Source organism: Piliocolobus tephrosceles, chromosome 3 (genome assembly GCF_002776525.5).
Source record: "Piliocolobus tephrosceles isolate RC106 chromosome 3, ASM277652v3, whole genome shotgun sequence".
Classification (NCBI taxonomy): Eukaryota; Metazoa; Chordata; class Mammalia; order Primates; family Cercopithecidae; genus Piliocolobus; species Piliocolobus tephrosceles.
This window is the reverse complement of record NC_045436.1, coordinates 88,012,298-88,030,329: the sequence shown is the minus strand read 5'-3', so window position 1 is coordinate 88,030,329 and position 18,032 is coordinate 88,012,298. Positions and strand designations below refer to the sequence as shown.

The window sequence follows — 18,032 nt, the reverse complement described above, 5'->3', positions numbered from 1 at the left end:
TTTCCTCTTTTCTTCCTTTTTCTCCTTCTTCTCTTCCCTCCTCTTTTTCTTCCTCTTCTCCTCTTCCTCTTTTTTCTCCTTCTTCTTCCTTCTTTTCCCTCCTCCTCCTCCTCCTCCTCCAACTCTTTCTTCTTCTTCCTCTTCTCCTCCTCTTCTTCTTCTCCCTCTTCTCTTCCTCCTTCTTTTCTTCTCCTTCTTTCTTCTTTTTCTTGAGGTAGGATCTCACTCTGATGCCCAGGCAAGAGTGCAGTGGCATGATTACAGCTCACTGAAGTCTCAAACTCCTGGGCTCAAGTGCTCTTCTTGCCTTAAGCCTCCTGACTAGCTGGAACTACTGGCACACACCACCACATCCAGCTAATTTATTTTATTTGTAGAGATGGGGTCTTGCTATGTTGGCCAGGCTGGTCTTGAATTCCTGGCTTCAAGCAATCCTCTTGCCTTGATTCCAAAGTGCTGGGATGAGAGGTGTGAACCATTGTGCCCAGCCTACTCTCTGTACTTCGATGAAAATCTACGGCTCATTTTTATTTTTATTTTTTTTCTTGAGATGGAGTTTTGCTCTTGTCACCCAGGCTGCAGTGCAATGGCACGATCTCAGTTCACTGCAACCTCCTCCTCCTGGGTTCAAGCAATTCTCCTGCCTCAGCCTCCTGAGTAGCTGAGATTACAGGCGCCCACCACCACGACCAGTTAATTTTTGTATTTTCAGTAGAGACAGGGTTTCATCATGTGGGCCAGGCTGGTCTCGAACTCCTGACCTCAGGTGATCCTCCTGCCTTGGCCTCCCAAAATGCTGGGATTACAGGTGTGAGCCACTGTGCCTGGCCTATGGGTCATTTTTAAAGTCACAGTAAAGGATAGTATGTTTATGTAATACTTCTCTTCCATAAAAACACATCAAGGCTTTAGAGGTACATCTCTCAACAAAAGAGTCTTTACCCATTTCTTCCAGAAAATGACCTTGCTCTTTTGTTCATCTTTCTCCTCTTATTGCATCAGGTTTAAATCTCTGAAATGGAGAGGGATGATTTTTGCAACTAAAAGCATTTGCTAGGCCTAAGGCTAATGCCTTATTAAAGCATTTCAGTGAAAACTCAAGGTATAGGACAGAATAGACTTGCCATTATATCCGGCGCATGTGTACCAAGAAGCAGTTCAGGAATTGTACCTGAAAATGAAATCTGCAGTGGGAGTAGGCACTCTCCATGGTATACATCTCTGGAGAAACCTTTGATCCTGGATGACTCTTACAGAACTACAGGTTTGGCAGTTTTACAGGGAGGAGAAAGTTATTCTAGAGAATATGATACAGAAATTTCCTTCAACTTATGTATTTCCTGAAGTTCAATGATAAATTTATTATTTATAATGTAGAAAAGTACTTAACTCAGCAACACATGAGAACGACAACTATTCATTGCACACCTCTGTTACGGGCAACGCACTGTTAAAATATACTTAAAATGATTATAATCTCAAGCTACTTCACCAAGACTTATTTCACCCTCCAATAAGTTGAAAGTCTGAATTTGCCATGAAAAATAGTATATAACAATATATTGTTATGATATTGATACATTTTTGATCACCTACTGTTTTGAGGGAAATGTGTAAGGCAGTATGGGGGTTACAAAGATGAATCTGACAAAGACTTGTCATTAAAGAGTTGACTAACTGCATACAGTAGCCTCTAGCTATACTCAAGCACTCAAAATGTGGCCAGTTAGAACTGAATCGTGCTGTAAGTTGCTGGGCGGTGGCTCACGCTTGTAATACCAGCACTTTGGGAGGCCAAGGTGGGCGGATCACGAGGTCAGGAGATCGAAGCCATCCTGGCTAACATGGTGAAACCCCGTCTCTACTAAAAATACAAAACAAATTAGCCAGGCACGGTGGCGGGTGCCTGTAGTCCCAGCTACTTGGGAGGCTGAGGCAGGAGAATGGCATGAATCCGGGAGGCGGAGCTTGCAGTGAGCTGAGATGGCGCCACCGCCCCCCAGCGGGGGTAGAGAGTGAGACTCTGTCTCAAAAAAAAAAAAAAAAAAAAAGAGCTGAACAGTGCTGTAAGTAAACTGCACTGGATTTCAAAGACTTAATATGGAAAAAGAACGTAAAATCTTTCATTAGTAAGTTTTAATAATGATTATATATTAAAATGGTAATAATTTCAACATCTGGGTTAAATAAAATTACATATGTGACTTGCATTATATTTCATTTGGCAGTGCTGATCTACATAATTATAGTATCACCTACTGAGTGTATCTACTGTATGCCAGGTAGTTTTATATCAACTATTTGTAATCTTCCATAAGGGAGGTATTCCAGATAAGAAACCTGAGGTTGTCAAAGGCGTATTAATTTATTCTTCTACACACCTTGTATTTTCTATGCACCAAGAGCTGCCACAGGCAGTGAGGATAAAACAAAGCAAAGTCCCTACCCTCATGGAACTTATGAACCAGTGGGAGAGAAAGCTAATAAGTATAGTAAGTAAGTATAAAAAATAGGCCAGGCAGTGACAGTAAAAGAAGATGAAGTCCATTAAAAAAATGGAGGGTGACTGGAATTGGAATGAAGGCAGAAGGTTTGGGGGGATGGCTATTTTTTAAGATAACAAACTCTAAGAAGGGGCTATCTAAGCAGAACCTGAATGAAGTCAGGCAGTGAGCCCTGTGAACATCTACCTGGCCAGGAGCTTCTGGGAAGAGGGAACAAGGACTGAGGTGTATAGTGTGTGTGTGTGGGGGGGGGGGGGGTGTACGTGTGTGTGTATGTTTTGCACTCTGAAGGAACAGTTGGAGAGTCAGTGGTGCTAGAGAGCAGTAAGCAAGAGGAAGCCAGGAAACAGTTTACGTAGGGACTTGGAAGCCACAAGTAGGAAATGTTGAAGGATGACTTTGGCTGCTCTATGAGGCATGGACTATTGTGGGGCATGCTTGGAACCCAGCAAGAATAGACGCCAGAGCACTTTGAGAGGTCAAGGCGGGTGGATTGTTTGAGATCAGGAGTTCACCAGCCTGGCCAACATGGCAAAACCCTGTCTCTACTAAAAATACAAAAAGCCGAGTGTCATGGTGCACACCTGTAGTCCCAATGACTCAGGAGGCTGAGGCACGAGAATCACTTGAACCTGGCAGGCAGAGGTTGCAGTGAGCTGAGTTCACACCACCGCAGTCCAGCCTGGGCAACAATGGGAGACTGTCTCAAAAAAAAAAAAAAAAAAAAAAAAAAGAAGAGAAAGCCAGATACTCGTTAGGAGGCAACTGCAAAGGTGCAGGACAGAGAGGGCTAACAGTGAGAGAGCTAGAGCTTCAACAAGGTCTGTCTGACTTAGCCACTGTAAGATACAAAGTAAAACAATGTAAAAATTATCCCAGTAATTTGAACTGCAAAAATCAAATATCTGGGTAATTCAAATACATTTCAAAATATATTTGGGAGTTGGTGGTTATCAGAACTGGCAGTCAAAAATTACCATCTAACCTCATAGGATAGTAGTTTATCTCTGTCCCTTGCTTTCTGCCAATTTAACCTAAGGGAAGTGGACTTGAGATCCGTTAATTGGCACAGCGGGATTGTAGGACCTTTAAGTCAAATTCAGATAAGGCAAATCAGCTTTTCTTTTCTGCCAAAGAAAAGTGTTTGGTGGAACCAGATGACAATTTTGTAGCCTAAACTATTTGCACTGGCTCTCTCTACCATCTGAATTCACTCCCGTTATTGTTAATTCTGAGTTTAAGCATAGCCATACAAGCAAGACATAGTTAAGGAAGGAACTAGAAATTGGCCATGTCTTGGATAAATGTATATATGAGTATGGGTAACCTCACTCAAGGAGTCTGTTTTTATGGACAGAAGTACTTTAAAACAGAAAGCATCCTCAAGGTCAAATGTCATACAGGCCAAGTTCTTCCTCTGAGAGGTAAATAACGATTTAAAGCAGTTACCCAGTTTCAAATGAAAACAAATACAGACCATTCCCAAGGACACTCAAAAGCCATGTCATGAAAAAAGGAGGCTCAATCCTGACCCTCTAGGTTGGTTTATTTACTTTGATGGAACTCACTGGAAAATTGTTCAACTCTAGGCTTCACTGTGCCTGTGCAGGATGTGTTTTCTGGGCATTGGATGTAGATCTTGTCAATCAGGCACTTTCCTGGAGCACTAAAATGTACAGATTACACACATCAAAGGCAGGCTGCAACCACTGTAGCTGAAATTTACAGAAATCTGTGCGGCTAGTAACTGGATAAACAATGAGACTAATGACCTTGCTCTGCATTAATCTCCCAATGGCTCAGTTGGTACTGCAAGAAGGTTGTGGCTTTGGCTTCTAGCCTCAAACCAGGGATTATATGCTTGCCCAATGCCAACGGAGCCCAGGAAGCCTGAGAATACAGCCCCAGTCCATCCATTTTATGAGGTGCATTTACCACAATTCAAAAACACATCCATGACCATATCCATCAGGAAAGAGATTTATAAAAATAAGTAAATTCCTTGGCCGTGCCTCCCCTTTCAGGGAGTTTCTTATAGAAGGCCCCAGGTTTTCCTTGTTTTCAGGGTCTCGCCATTGCCCCACAAAAGCAAGATAGAATCCTTGATCTATGTTCCTCTTTTGGCCAGAAATAAATTTCAAAAAGGTTGCATCTGTAAAGAAAAGGGAAAGGAAGAATCGAAGTTGACCAGTGAACTTGATCAGCATCCACTTTTAATTTGGGACATTTGGGGGAAAGGTACATTGAAAATAGAAGGTGCTTTCTAAGTGCCAATAAAAATTGCTATAGAGTCCCTTCCACACAATTGGCAAAGGCTGAGGGTTGCTGCTGGCAGAGGCAATTGAAGGAGATGGAGCATCTCAGGAGGAGTCTGCACCCTAGGCAGCCTTGGGCCATGCCAAAGGGACCTAGGAACCCTGGAACCCCACCCACCCCCCAGCCCTGCTGCTTTCATCGACTTTGTACACAGTTCACACTGAAAAGCTTATATTGGAAAATGGCTCCCAATGAGCCTAGGAAATGGCTCCCTTGGTGGCGTTACCTTAGGTTAGAAAGGATCACACTGAAGTGCATTCAGCTAAATGCCCTATGTACTACACCTGTGGTACTCCTGTTACTTCACAGTCAGCCCTATCAATAATCTTCACTGCATTGTAAACTCGAGATACCTCTGCCTGGGATACATAATCACTTTCTATTTTAAAACATAAATTTTGGTGGCACTTACACAGTCCCAAGAAACAACCTTTATATACCTTTCTAGTCACTCTCCCCACCTCTGAGTCCTTACAACTGTTGTTGGGGGTATTTTATCCACATAAACATTACTACTTTCTCAGGCCATTATACTAAGACTGTTTTTAGAGCTGCTGTAATGTGTGTTAAATGTCTCACAAAAAGGTACTGTTTTCGGTGTTATTTTCTTCATTCATTTATGAATTCATTAAGAGCTCAACATAAACACGAGTTAAGGCATATTCATCCTGTTCTTAAAATGTTCTCTCATCACACTCACTTGGGGGGTAACAACCGTTTCAATGGCCTTTGTAACACAACTGATGGAGGTGTGGAGATGGTCATAGCGTGGACACGAGAGTGTAACACTGTCCCCATTTGCTCCTGTGGTAAGGGTTCCTAGGCCTTCAGAAGTTTTTGATTTTGCAACTTAACAGGTCCCCTTAAAAGGATCATCTTTGCTTCATGGACTGATAATACCTTACATTTGTACATACTTTCACATGCATTATCTCACTTAATAGTACGGTATTATTATATCCATTTTTCAGGAGGAAACGGACTCTGGGAGAGGTTAAATGGCTTGCCTGAGGTCACCAATGGCATGAGAGGGAGTGGCAGGGCCCATCTCCAACCCAGGATTTCTGACTTTTCGCATCACAGTATTTCAAAGCTGTCTCTTTATTTTAGTTACTTCCATAACAACAGAAGTGAAGGGACCTATAGTTCTTTAACCTTAAAAACACAAAGGTTTCTGATTGAGTGGCCTCTAAGAAAAGATCTCTGCAGTCTATCAACGAGAGGGTTTCAAATTATAGGGATCAACTGTGATAGTGAGTACTTTGATAAAAATATTAACATTGGTTTTCCAGAATCTAACTTCTGTGAAAGAAAACTATACGGTGCACCATATCATGTGTAGAAAAAAAGGACCACTATACACAACGAACATATCCACACGTGTTGGGTCAACGTTCTCTTCCCAAATGTGGCCGCAGAAGAAAGTGCGAAGCGTGCTGAAATAAGACAATATTTACGACTGAAGAAATTCGGCTTCACATACCAGTAATTATGAAGAAGACATTTTCCCTAATAAAAGTACTCCAAAACGAAATATAGAGAAACTGTTTCCCTATGTTCTCTTTATTTTATTCCATGCGCTCAAGAATGGTCACAGAAAGAGGCAAAGGGAGCAGAGAGAGAAAGAAAGAGAGCTATATAGAGAGCCGGCCTCTGCTGAGGGTTGGTTTTGCTTTAGAAACTGGAATGTGTCCAGGCTTGATTTTTATTTTCAATTCACATTTCAGATCCAGCTCCCCAAACTCTTTGATCTTTCTCCCTGTCTCCTTACCCGGAAGAGAACCCTTGGCCTTCTCAGCTGGGAGCTGGGAGCACACGTGGAAAGACTGGCTCGGATCCATATTCTTGCCAAATTTAGTCACACAAAGGGGCCTGCGAGGGAAAAAAGAAAGGATGAAAGCGGCAGCCGCCGCGACTTCAAAGGCCGCGCCGCCGCGCTGGGCCCTGCGCAGGCGCCGCCCTCAGCCGATATAAAGCGCGACTCGCGCGCGCGGGCGGCCTTTCCGCGCGCGTCCCCGACCCGGGGGGGCGGGCCGGGGGACAAGGAGGGCCGGGGCGAGGAGGGCCCAGGGCTGGACGCCGCGGCTGTGCTACCCGCCGGCCTTCCGAGGCCGGTCCCCATGCCAAGTTCAGGCGCCTGAGAAAAGTTTTTCAGAAAGGAGGGACAAGAATGTGCCGTCCTGCCCACGAAATGAGCAGTCCTGTGGCCCGCAAAATGACTCCAGCTCCCACCTTCATTCCAGCTCCATTCTAGGCATTCCCCATGCGTGGGAGCCCGGGTTCCCGTCGCGGAGAGCAGCCGAGTGACGAGGGCGCGTGGCCGGGCCCTGTCTGGCTCATTCGGCTCTCCTGTGCCTGCCTCGCGTTCCTGGTTCCCGTGCGCTCTCCTACCGGCGTGATTCCACTCCCTCTTGGGGAGTCTTAGGACGTGTACCCTCGCCTCCCAGCTGGCAGAGGGGCGGCCTGGAGAGCGGGGTGGGTTGCGCCCCTTGCCCGCGGGACGAGGCGGCCCTCTGGACAGCCGCGCCCGGGACCCCCACCCAGCGAGGCAGGGACGCGGGGCTCGGCCTGCATTGGCCCAGCGCGGGGAAAGCCGCAGGAGGGCGGGAGGGGTGGCGGACCCCGCTCGCTCGAGCCCCGCGAGGCTGCGGCGAGCTGCAGACGCCAACGGGCGCCGGCCCCGCGGAAGCCCGACGTCCGCAGGCGGCCGGATTTGGGAACGACTTTTTCACGGTCCCACGAGTTCCCTGATACCCCGGAGGGTGGGGGGTTGAGTTTGTCTGTCTTTAGGAGGCGGCAAGAAGAAGCGGAAGAACCCCTGGGACACAAACTGCCATTTCCCTCGCCCCCCTTCTCTCCTTTTCCACGAAGTCAGTTATACTGAAGATGCCCACAGCTTTTCGTCTCCAGGCGAAGACGGGGTGGGAATTCGAGGGGGTCGGAGTTCCGCCTCTGGAGTCACATTATTCGTTTTCTAGCCCTTCTCCTCGGCTCCTGAGTATCCTCTTCCGTAGGCCCCGCCACCTCCTTCCTTTGGGATCCCACCAAAGTTGTAGCTGGGAGAGAGTCCAGGCCACACAAAGGGGAAGACCTGGAGCCTGGGCGGGGGTTAGGACCGAGGGGGCGGAGAGGACTCGAGGGGCACCGTGCTTTTCTCTCGTCCTTGTAATTAAGGACTCACTGGCCTGTCTGTAGCCGACTCGAGTTGGCAACAAAATCGCCGGGGGCAGGGGTTTTCTGGTGTGAGTGGGGGTCACTCCTCTGGCTCTGCTGCCCGCTCCCGAGCTTGACTGGGCTCCGCTTACCCCGTGGGCAGCGAGGCCGTCTCTTCTCCCCGGCTCCTCTGTTCTTGTGCGGGGTGGGCGCGTCGCCCCCCACGCACAGTTGAAGCGACGGCGCCCGATGTAGAAGGAAGTGTTGATATAAAACAAGTTTGCTCCCAAACTAAACCCAAACCAAGCAAAGCCACCAGGAGGGGAAAAACCAGCAGCAATCCAGCCAGCCCCTAGCAATTGTTTTCACGGTCGGAATTAAATCACATCAAAACGCCCCCTGAAACCCACATCCTGAAGGAGTGAACCTACAACAGCCAACCTCCAGTCGTTCGCTCGAGTTCACACGAACAACTTGCCTCTAACATCCGAGTGAAGGGGGCGGCGGGCGGTGGGTGCCTCTCCCGCACCGCACCCACCACATCCCGGACCTGGGATCCCACTCGCACCCGAAGAGGCGGCTGTTTATGTTAATACCAGCCCCCACACGAATTAGAAAAGACCGCCCGGTGACAGAATTGCCTATGCCAGAAACTACACTGAATCCGTAAGGGAGGGGGAAGAACGTCTTCCCCGGGTTACTTCGCCCCTCCTGCGTCCTCCTGCTTTTTCCAAAAGAAAGACTTCACGTGGAAGTGTCAACCTCTCTCCCAAACGAAGCTTTACAAATTTGGGGCGCATGGATTTTACTAAAGCCCCTTCTAAGTGCTGCTCATCAGAAGATTTACAACAATCCTAAAGACAATCAGCTAACACCAGTTACACCACTGTAAGGAAAACAGCCACGCAAATAGAGCAAGGTGCTGGGTTATTTCGTTAGAAACAATGTTTTCAATGGACAGGGTCACAGTAAAATACCAAACGCAGCCACCTACCCTTGGCCCTTCAAGTAAACAGTTTCCACTATTCTAAAAATTCGCATCTTCTTAAGCTTCTAACCTCCAGGAAACCTGGAGCATAGGCTCCAAATGACTCGGGGAATCCAGCGAGTTAACTAACATAAAAGAGAAAGTGGCATCTGAATTAGTTTCAGCACTTAAACAGCGGGGGGGATGTAAGAGTCATCATTTAATCTCTCTTTGGCTTCCAGAAACTACCCCCTAGCCATTCTGTGTTCCTCCCTCCCCCTCCTGAGGGTTTGATGAAAAGGAACCTCTACTCTGCTTTGGTGAAACTGCATTTTCTAGTTGTTTTCCTATTGGTCAAATTGGTGCAGTTATGGGAGGACTTTTGACTTTATTTACCCATATGACTTTTAAGAATGGGGCTATAAATGTCTGACACAGCTATATGTTCACCTCTCTGGGGCACTCACTCACACTGGTGCATAACTTTAAGGAAAGTGACATACCACCATCATCCAAAAACAAAAATTGGGTTTCTCAAACACTGTAGCAGAATATACTCCTTTTCTTCTCTTGAGGCATAGCATTGTCAGCTATTAAAAGTGGATTTGATGTTTTACTTTTCCTGGATTCCTTCACCAACCCCTTAATTTTGACCCAATCTCCCAGATGGAATTTACATGTGACTACTGGCCATATTCTAGGGACCAACTGGATCCTTCGTAAAGTTTTAAAAATTGCTTCCTAGTAAATTCTCATTCCCAAGAAGTAGTAGTTATTAGTAGATGAAGTTTTAAGTGCTCACTTAGATACAGCATTGTTAAAATCTTTACCCATTCAATGTTCAGCAGCCTGAAATTTCACCTTTAGGGAAAGAAGAGGAATCTTTGCTAGACCATTCCTATATAACGGAGCAAAATCTGATTCTGTAGGGTTTTCCTTATTTTAAATTTAAGGGAGATGAAGATACATTTCTTTATGTCCTTTGTTTACTGTTCTGAAGTTTTACAGATGGCTACTGTATTGGATATAATAATTTTGCCTAGATTTTTAACAGAGGGGGTTTGAGAACCAAGGGACAAAATGTAATGTGTTTTCAAACTTCAGCTTCCCTTCTGCTGTAACTTTCACAAAGTATCTCCTGAATACTCCTGTCTTTGTACAAAATGCATCAAAGACACAGTGGAGACTGAGGAATTTTTGAGGTTTGTATTCGGATTTGCATCTTCAAGGGTTCCTTTCAGCTCGCAGTCCAAGGTGCCAGGGACTACCCCGTCCTCCCTCCCTCTTCTGGCTTTGCTCTCCTGAGTCCTTTGCCTTCTCTTCCCCCTTCTTGGATTATCTTTTCATTCTCGATGAAGTTCCCACACACTGCGGTGTATGTCTCTGAAAACCCACGAGAGACCTAGCACAACTCTCCGTACATCCCGTGGTGAGGACAGAATGAAAGAGATATTGTTTAAAAAGCAATAATTAAAATCTAATCTTCAGTTCCTTCTTCCTTGTCATATTTTTTTCTCGGTAAGCCTGGAGATTTTATTTTCACTAGCGTGTTCCCTTGTCTCCAAAGAGCGTGTGTGTGGTATTATATTCGGAAAAGCCACAACTCTCTTTTCCTTGTCCTTCTGTTCTCTCTTAATAGTTGAGCAATGTCTGTTATATTTTCCCCTTTTCCTTCTTTTCTCAGTCCCAAATTCCCGCCTCTCCCCACTGTCAGAGCATCTATCAATGTGGTGTCGATCACAGCGGCGGCGGCTTTCTCTTTCATCTTCCTCCCCCGGCCAGAGCGAGGGAGGGAGAGTGGGAGGCGTCAAGGAGGTAGGGGAGAGACTGGCAGAGGAAAAGGAGTGGGTGGGTGGGTGGGTGGGGGCCAAGAAAATAGATACTTAGATGATGAAGTCAAGCCATTGCGGCAATGTTTCTTGTCAATTTCACGCGGGCAAAGCGTTACTCTCGGTGGGTTATAAGCAGCGCCTGGTCATTCCTTCTCTCGCCAAGTTGCCTGATCCTTCCCTCCAGGCGCGCGCGCACACACACACTCACACACCCCAAAACCAATACTCCTCCTACAGGATCTGGGAAAAGAAAAAGAAAAAAAACCCTCAATCACCACCTCCTTCTCGCCGACTCCCCCTCACCCCCCGCCTCCCCTCCAGCGGGCAGCCAAGGAGAGCTGGAGGCGGGGGAGGGGAGAGGGAGGAGAAGCGACGCAAGTGGGTAGCTTTACAGCGCCGGCTAGGCGCGGGAGGAGGAGAAGCAGTGGGGAGGCGCAGCAGCTCACCTGCGGGGCAGGGCGCGGAGGAGGGACCCGGGCTGCGCGCTCTCGGGCCGAGGAACCAGGACGCGCCCGGAGCCTCGCACGCGGCCAAGCTCGGGGCGTCCCCTCCCCTCGGCTGGGCGAACCCAAGGGGCGCAGCTCTTTGCTTTGACAGAGCTGGCCGGAGGAGGCGTGCAGATCGGCGAGCCGGCGAGCCAAGCTGAGAAACTCGAGCCGGGAACAAAGAGGGGTCGGGCTGAGTGTGTGTGTCGGCTCGAGCTCCGGGCAGAAGCATTTGGGCCCGAGGTCCCTGCTGTGACTCCCCGAGACTCCGCCGTGCCCTCCAGTGCGGAGTCCCCGCGCTTGCCGGCAAAAACTTTATTCTTGGCAAACTTCTCTTTCTCTTCCCCGCCTCCTCGGCCCCCACCTTCTCCTCCTCCTCCTTCTCTAGCAGATTAAATGAGCCTCGAGAAGGAAAACCGAAGCGAAAGGGAAGAAAATAAGAAGCTCTAAAACGGACATCTCCAGCGTGGGTGGCTCTTTTTTCTTTTCCTTTTTTCCCCACCCTTCAGGAAGTGGACGTTTCGTTATCTTCTGATCCTTGCACGTTCTTTGCTGGGGCAAACGGGGGCTTTTTGCCCAGACCCCCTCTCTTTTCTCGGCAAAAAAACTACTAAGTCGGCATCTGGGGTAACTACAGTGGAGAGGGTGTCCGCGGAGACGCGCCGCCGGACCCTCCTCTGCACTTTGAAGAGTGGTGTTCCCTCCAGAACCAGCGTCCTCCGCGCGCAAATCCCGGCGACGCGGGGGGCGTGGGGTGGCCGCCGGGGCAGCCTCGCCTAGCGCGCGCCGCGCAGACGCCCCCGGAGGCGCCAGCTACCGCGGCCCTTGCCGCCCAGTGCCCTTCGGCCTCGGGGGCGGGCGCCGGCGTCGGTCTCCGCGAAGCGGGAAAGCGCGGCGGCCGCCGGGATCCGGGCGCCGCGGCAGCTGCTCCGGTTGCCGGCCGGCGGCCCCGCGCTCACCCGCCCCGCTTCCGCCTGCTGTCCTCCTGCACGAACCCTTCCAACTCTCCTTTCCTCCCCCACCCTTGAGTTGTCCCCTCTGTCTTTTCTGCTGTTGCCGCGGGTGCTCCCACAGCGGAGCGGAGATTACAGAGCCGCCGGGATGCCCCAACTCTCCGGAGGAGGTGGCGGCGGCGGGGGGGACCCGGAACTCTGCGCCACTGACGAGATGATCCCCTTCAAGGACGAGGGCGATCCTCAGAAGGAAAAGATCTTCGCCGAGATCAGTCACCCTGAAGAGGAAGGCGATTTAGCTGACATCAAGTCCTCCTTGGTGAACGAGTCTGAAATCATCCCGGCCAGCAACGGACACGAGGTGAGCGGGCCGCTGCCCCAGTTCCGAGAGGCGTGGCGGGTCCCTGGGAAACGCAGAGAGGGAGGAAGGGAGGGAAGGCGCCCGGCCGCCCGGCCGAGGGTCCCGAGTAGATCCCTCGTTTGTTTTGGGGTGTGTGCGTAGCTGGGGCCCCGGTCCGCATTGCATATGTGTGTGTGTGTGTGTGTGTGTGTGTGTGTGTGTGTGTGTAGAATGGGAGGTAGAGGGGCAGGGAAACTTATTCCAACTGGATCAGTTTAGGGGGTTCGGTGGCTGAACGGTTGGTTCGCGGGCAGGAAAACGTGCCTTTAACCCACAATGTTTCGCCTTCGGTCTTTTTGTTGGGCTGAGGAGTGCCAGGCTTTAAAAGCGAGTATGGCTGAATAACGCTACTGAGAAATTCTTCCGTGGGACGGAAAACAAAGTGCACCCGCTATCTTTTGGTAGATGTCTCTGCAAAAGTGCGTTAAACCACCAGAGGCTTAGGTGGAGACAAGCAGAGCCACAGGCAGGAGGAAGGGGAGGCGGGCGTGGGCTGGGGCAGGCGGGGCCGTCCCTACCACCACCGAGACGGGCCGCAGGGAGCCGGCCGGCCAAGGGGGCGCGCGCCGGGGCTGCGGGGGCGGTGCGGGGTTCAGTCCCTGCGGCCCCAGAGCCTGGGCTGGCAGCTGGGAGCTGTGGGTGCGCTGAGCCGAGCCACCCCAAGCTGTACCACCCCCAACTCTAGTTTTCTCCAACCGCCATCACTTGGAAACAAACCCACAACTTTTATTTGGGGTTTGGGACCGGATCAGGCCTTAAATCTATGCAAAAGAAAGGCAGAGAAGTGGCGGAAGCCGGGCACTAGTCCGGCAGGGCGGAAGGCGCGGGTCTTCTGGCCCGCTGCGGGCAATAGAGCTGGTAACCTGAGTAGAGTAAATAGAGACACGTGGGTGCTGGCTGGAGAAAGCGCGGAGCGGGGCCGCGCTGGAGGGCTGTTTGAAGCCTAGTCCAGAGCTGGTAGGGGGCGGATGGACCCTGATACCCGACACTCCACTGGTAACCCTTGTTCCACAACTGGGAAACCTTTCTCTGGAGGAAATCCGGTAGAAAAGTCCTGACACCTGAATGATTTAACCAACGCCTTTTCCCTCCAAAGAAACTTGAAGGATATACCTTTTTTTTTTTTTTTTCCTTAAATGGCATTTTTCTACCCCCAAAAAGAAAGTGTGTGGTTTTGAGGGCGGGGACATTTTGGGTTTTAAACAGCGCGTTTAAGAACACCTCAGATCTGCCTTCTCTATCCCAATGGCAGAGGTGAGTACGCATTTTGAAAGGCTGGGGGCCTGCGTTCAGAGAACAGAAGGGTGTTCTTTACCCGTTGAATCCAGTTTGAGCGGGATGGAGGCGGGAGTAGGGTGCACCTAACCCCGCGTAAAAGATTTGTGACTATTGTGTGTGCTAGGAAAAGGAGGTCAAAGGGAGGACACACGTGCCGAGAACCAAACAACATCCAAAACACAGGCTTTTTGCCAAACTCTCCTATTTGTAGAGCAGCCTCTCTTTCTACCCATTTTGCTAGTCCTGCCTTAGTCCGTAGATAATTTTGCCACCCACTTCATATTCTCCCCACTTTTCTGGTCTGGGTGAAGGACGCTGCGTTCGAATCCGAGCACTCGGGTGTTAAAGCGTTACACTTTGCTGGGTGTTAAGTGGGCATGAGGCCTGAGGGTGAAGGAGTAATACCACTGATTTGCACGTGGTTGAATCTGTCTGGGTGGATGGTGATTACCAAAACTGATATCAACTGGGCTACTTTTTAGATGTCTATAACCCAACTCTCTAATTTTCCTCCCTTTAACCACAGAATCGTTCTATTTTTGTACGCCTGCGCTCAGCCAGCCATAGTAGGTTATAAGCTCGAGTGGAGCTTCTACTGAAGCTGCGCTCAGGGCAGTTGCCTTAAGACCTCATCTGAGTGGTTGTCTTGTTTATGTTTAAATGTCATTTTCAGTTGCAAAATGATATTTCAGCCTTCTTTTAATCAGATCTGATTGAAGTGAACAATGGTTGAAGAGGCTATCAAAACCATCAACCCCATTAACTCCTACTCCTTTAATAGTAGGCATCCATGGAGTCTTGATATGGTTTAATAAACAGCAGTCAGAACAGCATGTGGAACATTCTCAAATTTAACTATTTTTATTGGTTTTGTTATTATTTATATGTTTTTGGTCTCGGGTGGATAATAATCACTCAAAAATACATGTTGACAAGAAAAAGATTTTGCAGTACTAAACACTAGCCTATGTCTGTCTCTCAGAGTAATAAAACAGAGTTGCCCCTAAACCTCTTCCTTTGAATTACCAGTGCACACACAATTGTTTCATTATTGTCACAAACTCTAAGGTGATTTTCTTTCTTTTGGGTGTGGGGATTCATGATGTTAGGTGGCCAGACAAGCACAAACCTCTCAGGAGCCCTACCACGACAAGGCCAGAGAACACCCCGATGACGGTAAGACACCCATTCTACTTCTTCTGACTTTAGCAGATAAGGTGTGCAATTTGTATAAATATGTGTGTTTTGTTATTTTTTGATTCAAGAAACTGGGACTAGGTCGACTCTTCCCACTATTTTAATAAAATGGTAAAGAAAACACAGGAAACTTATGGCTTACCTCTAATGTATGTTATGTAATTTAAAAAGTGTTTTTGAATGAGTTAGGGACCTTTGGGTTTCAGGTGGGTTCCAGATTCCTTGAGGAAGAGGGAATGTCTATAATGAGTTTTTCTCTTCCTCATCTTACTTTAAGTTCTAGTTAGCTTAGATCTTTAGTATTTTTAATATATTATTAAGAAAAATGACAGTATATATTGATTTATTTTCCAACCAGAATAGTTTTGAGTGGATTTTCACTTGCAAAATTGCTGTTTCTTGTTCCTTATTACAGTGAAAAGGCGGTCAGTAAATGAGCAGAGCAGAATCTAACTTGTAAAAACATAAAACTTGTAATTAGGAATGTGCATATCAGAGATGATACACTTTCTCCGTATTTCTGATTCTTACTAAAAACTTTAAAATTACATACATATGTATTTAGACTTAAGGAGAATTCCTTGTGACTTTAAACGAATCAGGTCACCTTAGGGTTTCCTTCTCTTTTCCATTAATTACTTAACAATTGGCCTAACTGAAATGAACTGTTTTTACATACAATATATTAACCAGGAGCAGGGGAGAGAGTTATATATTAGGCTTCTTCCTCAGCTACAAAATAGTTACACAGATTAAGAAGAAGAAATATACATATTGAACAGAAATTTTTGGCAAAATGATCTAAGTGTAGCACATAAAATATACCTCCCAGAGTTAATCCTTTATAAATTTGGATAGTTGCCTATATACTAGATAACGACTCTTTCAGTAGAATCTAGAATTTTTCTGGAAATCTACAAGCATAGGTAGAATTTTTGAGTTTGTCTACAAGGCAAAACATAACTTCACGTGTATAAATCTGTGTGTGTGTGTAGCTAGATGGCCTAATATATTTATATTACAGTTTTAGATTTGTGTGTGTTCTGTATTTTTTAGTCCAGTTTGTTAGTGTTAGAACAAATTAAGTTAGATGGATAACACTTAGTTTTGTAAAAACATCAGTCAATAGTGGAAGAACTGTTTGAACCACATGTTTTTAAAACATCTGGTTTGCTGCTAAGCTATTTAAGAGAATAAATACTGTCGATCTAAAATAGAGCATAATAATCCAGTTACAGTATTTTGTAAACAAATCTTTTATGTAAGATCTGATTTATCTTAGAACTATTAGATTTTGAGATGAAAAATACAGTAATATAAAAGGGAAGTCATCATTGATTGTTCTTTGGATCCTCCCAGGAAAGCATCCAGATGGAGGCCTCTACAACAAGGGACCCTCCTACTCGAGTTATTCCGGGTACATAATGATGCCAAATATGAATAACGACCCATACATGTCAAATGGATCTCTTTCTCCACCCATCCCGAGAACAGTAAGTAACATGCTGATGTTGCAAATTATGTTCAGAAGTGCAAATTGATTCGTATTTTGGCAGAATGTTTATTTTTCCAAACTCTTTGGAAATGCTTTCATTATGTATAACTAGTCATTGCTAAATAAGAGCTGTTATGAGGAATGGCCACCTTAAAATAGTGCTACCTTTGATGTCTTGCCTTTGGAATTTTAGCTTTTGGCTTATTGATTAAAATAAATATGTAACAGATCGTTAAGTTATAAAATCAAGTGAAGTTACATCAACAAATCCATGATTTTATGAGTATTGTACTTTCTATGGTGATAAGAGGAAAAAGAAACTGATTTATTTTCTCAGCTAAGTAAGGACTGTATAGCTTTTAATGCCCACTAGCATTCTAGAATCTGAACTACTTTACTTTAGCTCATTTGGAGCTGAATGTTTGTTATGTTACTTTGGCTTTTAAAACAGTGTCTTATTTTATTGTATCAGTCAGTGTTGCCTTAGGATCGGTTTGGTGAGGATGAGTTATTTTTGCTTTATTGTCAATTGTAGAGAAAGCATCACTCAAAGATAACCCTAATGAAAGTTGTTCCTTTCTTTTAATCTTGTGGTTTAGTTAACTTTCAAAATTCTAAAAATGCAGTGGTATTATAACTGCATTATGCAAATGCATAACATTATAAAGAATTTCGGGTTTATTTGATGATATTTCTCTTAGGAAGTGGAAACCTCATTTAAGTGAGAAAACACCTAACTGGTAACTTGTGTAGTATGTAGATGTAAAATGTGCTGGTGATGGAGTTCTCTCTTAGAATTAGCCCACCGGCGGTGGTGACGGATTTTTTACTGACCCATCAATATATTTACCTTCTCTCCAGCCCCACTCTCCCTTTACCATGTAACCGCAATGAAAAACACATGTGTGTGGGTCTCGGGGATTAGGGTTCCAGTCTCACTGACAGCCCTGGAGGTCAAATCTAGGATTGTAAAATGGAACCTATAGTGTTTGACTTATTTGCCCAGTGTTTCTACCAACTGAAAAAAATCAGTCACAAACATCTGGGAAGACCTTAGTGAACAAAATCTGGGAGTGAGAAGATTCACCCAAGTAGCAGAGAATAGTGGCTCAAAATCAACAGTTATCAACAAGAGTATTTGTGGTTATCATTACATGTAATCTTCAATTGTTGAAATGATACTTATATCAAATATGATCACTTTGAGCACTGTGATTTAGATGTTACTGTAATTATTTTCCAATAAAGTTCAAAAGGATATTTGATCTCTCAGCTAGGGAATACGATTTTTCTAATTTTTATATAGTAGTTAAAGTGGAGATCTTGGGGTTCTAATCTTGAGGGAGATCTTGTGATGGTTGCTATAAGAAATAGGTATTTCATATTTTAAGGCTTTTCAAGTATTTAATGATAAAGATATCTGTGTAATGAGGATGAATTTCCTACCTTAAA

The 18,032-nt window shown here is 46.3% G+C and overlaps 3 protein-coding genes across 6 annotated transcripts in view; 1 reads left to right on the top strand and 2 right to left on the bottom strand.

Annotated features, from left to right (window-relative positions):
- Positions 1–10,705, bottom strand: part of LOC111547851 — a 117,605-nt gene extending 106,900 nt beyond the window's left edge. Inside the window, exons 1-4 of the mRNA XM_026455013.1 lie at positions 10,649–10,705; positions 8,415–8,553; positions 8,126–8,264; positions 6,592–6,692 (exon numbers count right to left, since the gene is read on the bottom strand). Coding sequence (XP_026310798.1) covers positions 6,592–6,692; positions 8,126–8,264; positions 8,415–8,553; positions 10,649–10,705 — 436 coding nt within the window. The remainder of the gene's footprint in view (positions 1–6,591; positions 6,693–8,125; positions 8,265–8,414; positions 8,554–10,648) is intronic.
- On the bottom strand, positions 10,269–11,489 carry LOC111547882. The gene is made up of 2 exons (XM_023219914.2): positions 11,219–11,489; positions 10,269–11,012 (listed from the first exon to the last, which is right to left on the bottom strand). Exons 1-2 carry the CDS (start codon positions 11,487–11,489, stop codon positions 10,885–10,887), a joined length of 399 nt encoding a protein of 132 aa, XP_023075682.1. The 3' UTR covers positions 10,269–10,884.
- Positions 11,170–18,032, top strand: part of LEF1 (lymphoid enhancer binding factor 1) — a 120,340-nt gene continuing 113,477 nt past the window's right edge. For 2 of the 4 annotated variants that reach the window (XM_023219913.1, XM_023219910.2), the window contains exons 1-3: positions 13,094–13,864; positions 14,998–15,064; positions 16,445–16,578. In XM_023219913.1, coding sequence (XP_023075681.1) covers positions 13,856–13,864; positions 14,998–15,064; positions 16,445–16,578 — 210 coding nt within the window. In that variant the 5' untranslated portion in view covers positions 13,094–13,855. Of the gene's footprint in view, positions 12,572–13,093; positions 13,865–14,997; positions 15,065–16,444; positions 16,579–18,032 lie in introns of those variants that run through there. The other 2 variants (XM_023219908.2, XM_023219909.2) reach the window with 2 other exon arrangements.

Excerpts from the sequence above, each read along its gene's own strand:
- LOC111547882 (XM_023219914.2), bottom strand. The coding sequence starts at position 11,489 with ATGCTTCTGCCCGGAGCTCGAGCCGACACACACACTCAGCCCGACCCC. Across the intron at positions 11,013-11,218 it reads CTCCGCGCCCTGCCCCGCAG|ATCCTGTAGGAGGAGTATTG; the intron begins GTGAGCTGCTGC and ends TTCTTTTCCCAG.